Source organism: Passer domesticus, chromosome 28 (genome assembly GCF_036417665.1).
Source record: "Passer domesticus isolate bPasDom1 chromosome 28, bPasDom1.hap1, whole genome shotgun sequence".
NCBI lineage: Eukaryota > Metazoa > Chordata > Aves > Passeriformes > Passeridae > Passer > Passer domesticus.
In genome coordinates this window covers 3,317,379-3,327,479 of record NC_087501.1, presented here as the reverse complement: position 1 = coordinate 3,327,479, position 10,101 = coordinate 3,317,379, and the positions used below count along the sequence as shown (strand labels likewise).

The 10,101-nt window shown below is 49.1% G+C and overlaps 1 protein-coding gene across 1 annotated transcript in view; it reads left to right on the top strand.

Annotated features, from left to right (window-relative positions):
- Positions 1-9,247: 9,247 nt before the first annotated feature.
- UNC5D (unc-5 netrin receptor D) overlaps positions 9,248-10,101 on the top strand; it is a 92,413-nt gene continuing 91,559 nt past the window's right edge. The window contains exon 1 of the mRNA XM_064400593.1: positions 9,248-9,629. Within this exon, the coding sequence (XP_064256663.1) occupies positions 9,545-9,629 (85 nt within the window). The 5' untranslated portion in view covers positions 9,248-9,544. The remainder of the gene's footprint in view (positions 9,630-10,101) is intronic.

The following is a 10,101-nucleotide window of genomic DNA, read 5'->3' as shown; positions in this document are numbered from 1 at the left end:
TTCCCTTGCTGGGGATCACGTTCTAAAAGCCTGATGTGATGCTGTGCCTCGGTGACATAATTAATACACACTGATGAGATTGGCTTTAAGTTCTTTCTTCCTATCAAGGTCATGTCACTTGCAGTGCAGATTTCCCTGACACCGCGCTGGAAGAATTGGGTTTGTGTCTTACCCTGCAAAACTCCTGCATTTATAAAATGTGGGTTTTTACCAGCATGGGAAATACAAACTTCCTACTAAAGAAATATCTGTGTTTTGATCTGAAAGCAGCAGCGTCCTGAACTGGAGCCCTGCACATTTCCTGGGTCTGGGAGAATTTTATTGCAAATCTCAGCTTGGCTCCAAACCCAAGAGCAATTTCCTGGCAGTCACATTCCCACCTTAAAATATAGTCCTGGTTTAGAAATGTGAGTCTCTTTGTCTTAGTTCATTACAGCCACCCTTTAAATAATCAGTAATTACCAGCCTTTAACCTTTAGATCTAACCCGAGACAGCCGTTATTTAATATTATTTTACCTTAAGTGTTGAGGAAAGGAAGAAATCTGTATTTCAAAGCAATTTAGTCTTAGGGTTTTATCATATGATCTGGGCTTTTAACAGCTTCATAATTATTCCTACCTGGGCTGTCTCCTTCTGCCTCCCTTCCCACAAATCTTCTTTATAGCAGGATGGAGGAATTGTCTCCTTCAGCTTCCTGGGCACAGGGCAGGAAGGGGAATTGAGGCATTAAAGGGGACTCGAGGCAGAAAGGAGGGCCCTGGCTTGAAGCTGAAGGGAAAATCCCCTGGAAAACCCCAAAATTCCCAAATCTGTGCGCATCATTTCCTGCTCTGGGGTTTGTTGTGTTACATCTTTCACAAATTTCTTGTCATGAGAATTAAAATAGATCAGTGATGGCCCTGGATGATTCGCCTGGGAATTTTGAGGAATGTTTGGCCTTGAAGCCTTCCTGGAGAGGTGGGGAGGGAGCAGGGCAGGCAAATCCCAGCCTTGTGGTCAGGAAAATCCAATTTCAGTGTCACAGCCGTCCCTGACCTGCCTGGGAATTGCAATCCCCGTGCAGGAAACACCTCTGGGGGCTCTGGTGCCTCCTAGAAATGTGAAGGGAGATTAAATACATTTCATTCCTCTGATTTATTGGAATGATAAACACCAGAACTGTGGGAGAAAAGGGTCCAAAGGTGAATTTTATGCAATGTTTGGTTCCTGTGTGTAGGTATATCACACCAAAGACATAAAATGTCGAACTTTAAATACTTCAAATCTATGGCAGGCAAAACTTCCCCTCCTTTATCTGCCAGCAGCTGGACCTGGGGATGTATTTCCATTCAGAAAAGCAGATTTTTTGGTAATTCTTAAGAGACTCTCAAGATCTGATGAAGTTTTTTTTTTTGCAGTAAGTTTTTTCTGGTAAAACACCAACACCTGAAGCAAGGTCTGGACAAACAAAGCAAAACCCTGCATCCCGCTTTGCTGGGCTGCTTTTCCTGAGCTCGGGGAGCTTTCCCTAAAGCCAGAGGAAATTCCTGTTTCTCTTTCATCCCCTTGCAGCGAGCCCAGAGCTGAGGCGAAAGGAAATCTTTAAATTGGGTGGCCGAGCACGTTCCGGGGCCGGCTGCTTCCCTCTGCTGCACGCAGCCAGAAGTGCTCGGGAGCTGTCGGACAATTCCCTTTTCCTGACCCAGAGTTGGGGCAGCTGAGAGGCGTTTTCGGAGCTTTCATTCCATTTTCAGCCTCGTGAGAAGGGTGGGACAGTGCAGGTGCTATAATTCACGCCGCCACAATCAGAAGGCAAATATTTCCTAATTACAATAAGCTGTCTCCTTCCCAGGCTCCTGGGGCAGTGTCCAGAGGAAATTCAGATTTTGTCAGTGATCCCTTGCACAATCCCAGGGTCTCTGAGGGTGGAAGAGGTTGTGCCCCATCCCCACTGTGCCCCCCAGCCCAGAGCTCTCAGTGCCACCTCCCGGCCTCCCTCATCTCCCTGGTTATCCACACCCCTGGGATGTGCCACTGGAGGTGGGACCAAAGCAGGGACAAGTCTAAAAAAGTCTAAAAAAAGGTCTGGAATGACATAATAATTAAATAATGATGGGTGCTGAAGTGGGAATTCTGCCTCGCCCGGTTGGAGGAAATGCTGCAGGTGAAATTTAAGTGTGGCTGATTTTCCCCAAATTACAAATCCAACAGCAAATCAGGTATGAAGATTATGACATTTTCTAAATACCTGAGTTTTAGGATTCCTAAAATCAATGAGTGAAATCCAGCTGTGACCTTCTCCCCCTGGGTGTAAATGCACATTCCCCACCCTGAGCTCAGCCAACAACTCCAGTATTTTACTTTTTAGCAGATCCACTTTGCCCTGCGCTCTTTGGAACGAGCAAACACAGGGAAATGCAAATAATTGCATTGTATTTCATCTCGGATTAATGAATTTAAAAAATAATATCGATTTTCAGCTCATCAGAGCTGCTGGCTTGTGACAGATCAAATGAGGACTTCACTTGAAAGCAAGTGGCTGGGAATTGTTTAGAGAAACATCGTGAGGGTTTTTAAAGAGTTTTTTCCTCATCTCTGAGGAGGATGAAGTTTATCCTTTGAAATAAAAGGGCTTTTATATCTATTTTTTTTATATTATTTATTTATAGATATGGAAACAAAAGAGCACAAAGCTTGAGGGGGCTGCAAAATGCAAATGGGAGCTGCTCCCAAGGGCTGCAGAGCAGCCTGGGCTCGCTGGTTCAAGGCCACCAGAGGTGTTCTCTTGAAATTCTGTGGCAATTCTCTGTGCCAGGGCTCCTCTGGGGGCTGCATCCAGTTTGTGTCTTGCTGCTGGGGGCAGAAATTTGTTACTTTGTGGGATTTTCAAAGGCACACAAAGACACAGACCCACGGGAATGCTTCCTGGAAAGCCCAGCCGTGAGGAGGGGAGGGAGGGGTGCTGCACAAGAGGAGAAGAAAATTATCAAACTTTTCTTTGGTGCCATGGATTCTGGAAATTCCGTTATGAATTTGGAAATCCTGCAGCGTGAGCTGTGGGAATGTCACCTGGGAGGGGCAGAAGGTCCCAGGAGGAGCTGTGGGTGCACAGAACCCCCTGGGCTGGGGGCACACAGGGACCCCGGGCTGAGGAGGGAATTCCAGGGGCAGGGATGGGGAAAGGGTTGCACAGAATATCCAAATATCCAAATATCCAAATATCCAATCTGTGTTTTTATTGCAGCCTGGCAGAGCGGGATCCTGGATGGGGCAGGGATAAGGGAATGTCAAGAACTAAATCACCAATACCTGTTTTTATTCCCAGCCTGGCAGAGTGGGACAGGGATGAGGGAATGTTCAGAACTAATCTCCAATACCTGTTTTTATTTCCAGCCTTTCAGAGCAGGATCCTGGACAGGGCAGAGATGAGGGAATGTGTTCAAGACTAATCTCCAATATCTGATTTTATTGCTGGCTGGGCAGAGCGGGATCCTGAACGGGGAAGGGATGAGGGAATGTTCAGAACTATGTGATTTTATTCCAGGCCTGGTGGAGCAGGGCAGGCTTAGGGGAATGCGTTCAGAACTAAATCACCAATACCTGTTTTTATTCCCAGCCTGGCAGAGCAGGATCCTGGACAGGGCAGGGATGAGGGAATGTTCAGAACTATCTGATTTTATTCCAGGTCTGCCAGAGCAGGGCAGGGATGAGGGAGTGTTCAGAACGATCTGATTTTATTCCAGGCCTGCCAGAGCAGGGCAGGGATAAGGGAATGTTCAGAACGATCTGATTTTATTCCAGGCCTGGCAGAGCAGGGCAGGGATAAGGGAATGTTCAGAACTATCTGATTTTATTCCAGGCCTGCCAGAGCAGGGCAGGAATGAGGGAATGTGCTCTGTGAACACCAGGGGATCCTAAACTCCTCCACCTCTGTGAGTTTGGGACAGCAGGGGCAGCTGGAGAGTGTCCCAAACGCCAGGGCAGAGGAGGAGAAAGCTGACTTTGAGCAGCTTGGGGTATTCCCGGTGTCCTGAGGACACTTTTATCTGCACATGATCTGGGTTGGAGCCCTTCAGCGCTCCCGGAATTCCCGAGATTTGTCCTTCCTGGGGTGTTCTGCTCTCTCTGCATTATTTACCTGTCGCTCAGGTGTGAACACTTGCAGCCGCTCCCCGTGACGAACATCAATGGTTCAGGTGCTTTTATTCTCTTTTATCCTTGGAGCAGCGGCTCTGGCATCGCGGGGATGTTTTCATGTGCCAGGGCAGCACAAGGAGGCAGCTGCCTTTCATCTGCATCCCCAGCCCTCTGACACGCGGGTGATGGAAATGCTGATTTATGGCACGGCACAGGTGGGCAGCTCCGAGGGCATCCATCACACAGCCACCCCCACACTGAGCTCACCTGGCTGCAGAGCTTTGAGCAGAGAGCCGCTGCAAGCCCAGCTGGAATGTCCTGCTGGGCCTCCAGGATTTCTATTTTATTTTTATTTTTTTAAAATTTTTCTTTTATTTATTTTAATTATTTATTTTATTTTATTTTTATTTATTTATTTTCATATTTTATTTTATTTTTATTTTTATTTTATTTTTAAATTTATTTTATATTTTATAATTTTTTATTTTCTTTTCTTTATTTTATTTATTTTCATTTTTTATTTTATTTTTAATTTTTTATTTTATACTTTATATTTTATATTTTATTTTCTTTATTTTATTTATTTTCATTTTTAATTTATTTTTATTTTAGTTTTTATTTTCTTTTATTTATTTATTTTAATATTTTATTTTAATTTTTTATTTTATTTTATTTTATTTTATTTTATTTTATTTTTTATTTAATTTATTTTATATTATTTTATTATTTCAGCCTGCAGCTCTCTGGGTTTTTGAAAACCATCGGGATATTGGCGTCTCCTCCCCACGAAGATTTCCCCTGCAGCTGGGAAGTTCAGTGAGTTAATGAGGATTGCAGGAGTCTCCTCAGTGCCTGGCTGGGGGCACAAGAACAAACCTGAGATGGGGGAAAGGAGCCCAGGGGTTCCTGTGGGTGCAGATTTTGGATTCTGGAGCCTCTCTGCCCCTCCCAGGCGCGTTCTGCAACTGCTCAAATTGTGCAGGCAAGGCCAAACCAAAGCGACTTTTTCCTTTTTAGTTTTTATTTTGTTTTTATTTTATTTTTCTGGTGGGGTTTTGATGCAGCTGCCTCAAACCTGGGCTCGGAGCTTCCAGGAAATTCCAGCTGCAGATGTGGGAGGTGGAGCAGGCCTCCATTCCTGGAACCACTGAGGGCCCCGCTGTGCACAGAGCTTCGTTTCTGTTTATTCTGCATTGTTGTTGATTCTAGCAGCGCTAAAGGACGGATAACTTCAGCTTGAGCTGCAGCTCAGAAGGAGCTGCTCACCCCAAGATTTTATTTTTGTGGAATATTCTGCTTATTTCCATTTCCAAGTGCGCTGATTGAAGCCACAGCTGCTGCCCTTATTTCTACTTTTGCTCTCTCCTTCCCCATCAGAGCTGCGTTATAAACTGAGGACTCGGTATTTTTATCTGAAGCACCAAACACAGACTCCGTGGCGTAGGCAAAAATCCATAATTAGTGGGGCTCGAGGCAGAAGTGGCTGCACTGACGTGGGCAGGCTCGGGAGGATGCTCTGCCACGTGAAAACTTCCCCGTGGAGCTGCCCAGCTCTGCCCCTCCGTGGGGTTTTGGTTTGGTTTGGGGTTGTTTTATTTTTATTATTATTTTTATTATTATTTTTATTTCATTGGCAGCATCAAACACAGAGAAATGACCTAAAAGGCTGTTGAAGAAAATGTATTTTTCATATATTTGCTCCATGCCCTTGCAGCGCTGCTCCTCATTGAGAGCTGGAGCCTGACAAACACACGTTGGCGAGGAAATAAGAAATCTTCTGATGTGATGTGCTCACACATTGATTTTTCCCCCTTCTCTCTCTCTTAAAATTCTGTTTACAAATTCCCTTTGCTTTAATTATTTGTTTCCTCCTGAAGGCAGCACAAAGGGAGCCTGCAGGAGGAGCAGGTGCTGAGCCCTGCTCTTCAGGAGGTGGAACCGACCCTGCTGCGTCCTCACTGCCTCTTCCAGGCAGCACGTTTGGTGCTGACTGAGCCCCCCAAAACTTGAGGAACGAGCGGGGTTTGGGGCTGGGGAGGCTGGGGTGGGCTGAGCTCAGTGCAGCTGCTCCAGCACGGAGGGGGATGAGCCCCGAGCTCTGCCCTGGGCCCGTGGAAATGGAGCTGATTTCCAAAAGGGGTGAAATGGAGCTGATTTCCAAAATGGGGTGAAAATGGAGTTTATTTCCAAAAGAAAGGGGATGAGCCCCGAACTCTGCTCAACACCTGATGGAAATGGAGCTGATTTCCAAAAGGAGGTGGAAATGGAGCTGATTTCCAAAATGGGGTGAAAATGGAGTTTATTTCCAAAAAGGGGTGGAAATGGAGTTGATTTCCAAAAGAAAGGGGATGAGCCCTAAGCTCTGCTCAACACCTGATGGAAATGGAGCTGATTTCCAAAAGGGGTGAAATGGAGTTGATTTCCAAAAAGGGGTGGAAATGGAGTTGGTTTCCAAAAGAAAGGGCATCGATGAACCCTGAACTCTGCTCAACACCTGATGGAAATGGAGTTTATTTCAAAAAGGGGGTGGAAATTGAGTTGATTTCCAAAAGGGTGATGGAAATGGAGTTGGTTTCCAAAAGAAAGGGGATGAGCCCTGAACTCTGCTCAACACCTGATGGAAATGGAGTTTATTTCCAAAACAGGGTGTGGAAATGGAGTTGATCTCCAAAAGGGTGTGGAAATGGAGTTTATTATTTCCAAAACAAAGGGTATGAGCCCTGAGCTCTGCTCAACACCTGATGGAAATGGCGTTGATTTCCAAAAGGAGGTGGAAATGGAGTTTGTTTCCAAAATGAGGTAGAAATGGAGTTTATTTCTAAAATTGGGGTGAAAATGGAGTTGATTTCCAAAAGAAAGGGGATGAGCCTTGAGCTCTGCTCAACACCTGATGGAAATGGAGCTGATTTCCAAAAGGGGTGAAATGGAGTTTATTATTTCCAAAACAAAGGGTATGAACCCTGAGCTCTGCTCAACACCTGATAGAAATGGAGTTTATTTCAAAAATGGGGTGGAAATTGAGTTGATTTCCAAAAGGGGGATGGAAATGGAGTTGGTTTCCAAAAGAAAGGGGATGAGCCCTGAACTCTGCTCAACACCTGATGGAAATTGAGTTTATTTCCAAAACAGGGTGGAAATGGAGTTGATTTCCAAAAGAGGGATGAACCCTGAGCTCTGCTCTGGACCCCAATGGAAACAAGGTTTATTTCCAAAAGAGGATGGAAATGGAGTTGATTTCCAAATAAAAGGAATTAGCCCTGAGCTCTGCTCAACACCTGATGGAAATGGAGTTTATTTCCAAAAGGAGGTGGAAATGGAGTTTGTTTCCAAAATGGGGTAGAAATGGAGTTTATTTCTAAAATTGGGGTGAAAATGGAGTTTATTTCCAAAAGAAAAGGGATGAGCCTTGAGCTCTGCTCAACACCTGATGGAAATGGAGTTGATCTCCAAAAGGGGGTGGAAATGGAGTTTATTATTTCCAAAACAAAGGGTATGAACCCTGAGCTCTGCTCAACACCTGATAGAAATGGAGTTTATTTACAAAAGGAGGGTGGAAATGGAGTTGATTTCCAAAAGGGGGAATGGAAATTGAGTTTATTTCCTAAAGAAAGGGTATGAGCCCTAAGCTCTGCTCAACATCTGACAGAAATGGAGTTGAACTCCAAAAGAGTACTGAGCTCTGCTCTGGACCCCAATGGAAATGAAGTTTATTTCCAAGAGGGAATGGAAATGGAGTTGGTTTCCAAAAGAAAAAGGATTATCCCTGAGGTCTGCTCAACACCTGATGGAAACAGAGCTGATTTCCAAAAGGAGGATGAGCCCTGAACTCTGCTCTGGGCTGGACCCTGATGGAAATGGAGTTATTTTCCAAAAGGGTGATGGAAATTGAGTTGATTTCCAAAAGTGGGATGGAAATGGAGTTGATTTCCAAAATAAAAGGGGGATGGACAAAAAATTGCAACGTCTTGGCCAGGGATTCCACCGTGCTCCCCTTCCACAGCCAGAATTCCCTGCAGGCACCACGATGCAAACAGGGCCTGGCTGCTCCTGCCCTGTGCTGGGGGAATCTCCACTCCTGAGCATCAAATCTCACTTTGTGCCTTCTCCTGCCCGGTTTCTGCAGGGTCTATGTCCCACACAGCTCTGACACACCAGATTCCCCGTGATTTTGCCCCTTTCCTCTCCCCCTCTGCCCACTGGAAAGAAAACACCACAAATTCCCCAAATCCTGTGCCCTGGCTGGATCCAAGGGCAGAGCCTGGCAGAGCTGCCGTTCTTCACGGCCACAATTCCTCCTCCAGGTGCTGCCTCTGCTTCCCAACCTCTCCCAGAGCAGAGCAGCCGTGGTTTCACTCAGGCAGTTCCTGGGCTTGGACCCTCGTGGTGTGTCCTGATCAGGTGTGTGATAAAAATATTGATGTGCAATTAGCTGGGGAAGGGAAACTGCTGCTGCTGCTGCGGGCAAGAAACAGAATTTTAGATCACAGCCCCCTGCAATATTGATAACAACGGCCCAGAATGGGGGGTGGGCTTGGGGGGCTTTTTCATCTCGCTCCTGGGCACAGGGATGAGTTTTTGGGGGTTTGGGCCCAGATGTGTGAGTTTAAAGGGTGGAGAGGGGTACGGAGGGCAGGGGGCCGCCCTTGGGTGTCACAGCCTGGGTGTCACCGCCTGGCCTCGGGAATGTGGGGGAGCCTTGGAGCTGCTTCCAGGGGCTCTCCCGGGTCGGGGCTGGCAGGTCCCGCACCTCCGGGGTGGGGACGGTGTGGGGCGGTGCCCTGGGCGTGTCCCCACCGCACACCTGGGCATGTCCCTACCCACATCCCGCACATCTGGGCGTGTCCCAGCACAACTGGGAGTGTCCCCACCCACATCCCGCACATCTGGCTGTGTCCTCACACGCATCCCGCACATCTGGGCGTGTCCCCACCGCACACCTGGGCGTGTCCCTTCGCACCTGGGCGTGTCCCAGCTCACCTGGGTGCCCCTCCCCCGCCGCACTTTTGGGGGGAAGGGCGGGGGGAGGGGTGGGGGGGTGTCGCATGTCCCCACCCCCCCCCCCCCCCCAAACCTGCGCGCGCGCCGCCGGCAGGACCCGCCCCGCGCGCCCCTAATTGGCTGCGGGGGGAGGGGCGGCTCATTAGTGATGCGGGAGCGCGCCGCGGCCCCGGAGTCGGCGGCGGCCGGAGCGGGGAGCGGAGCCCGCACCTCGGCCCCGCAGAGCCGCAAACCCGGGAGCCGAGCGGCGAGAGAGCGCCGGGGAGAGGAGCGGGGAAAAAAACCCCCAAACCGCCCAAAACCCCGGGCGATTCTCTGGCTGGAGCTCGGCTCCGCATCCCGGGGCTCCGCATCCCGCAGCTCCATCCACGGCTCGACATCCCGGGGCTCCGCATCCCGGGGCTCCATCCCCGGCGCTGCGGGCTCAGCATGGGCGGAGGAGCCCCGCGCCTGCACCGGCGGCTGCTGCTGCTGCTGCTGCTGGGGCTGTGCAGCTGGACGGCCGCGCTGCGAGGTAAGCGGGGCTCGTCCTGCCCGCCCCAGGGCGACTGTGCGGTGCGGGGGTCTCGCACCGCTTGCTGCGGGGCCGGGGGAGCGCCAGAGGATGGGGGAGCGGGAGGGATGCGGGGACCCGCCGGGAAAAACATCCGCTGTCCCAGCGCCGGGAGAAACATCCGCTATCCCTGCTCCGGGAGAAATCCCGCATGCCAGCCCCGGGAAAAACATCCGCTATCCCTGCTCCGGCAGAAATCCCGCATCCCACCTCTGCGAGAAACATTCGCTATGCTAGCGCCGGGAGAAATCCGGCATCCCAGCGCTGGGAAAAACATCTGCTATCCCTTTTCCGGGAGAAACACCCGCATCCCAGCACCGGGAAAAACATCCACATCCCATCTCTGGGAAGAACATCCACATCCCATCTCCCGGAGAAACACCCGCACCGCCGCGGGCACCGGAGGCGACGGCGCCGGGCCGCGCTGGGGGTC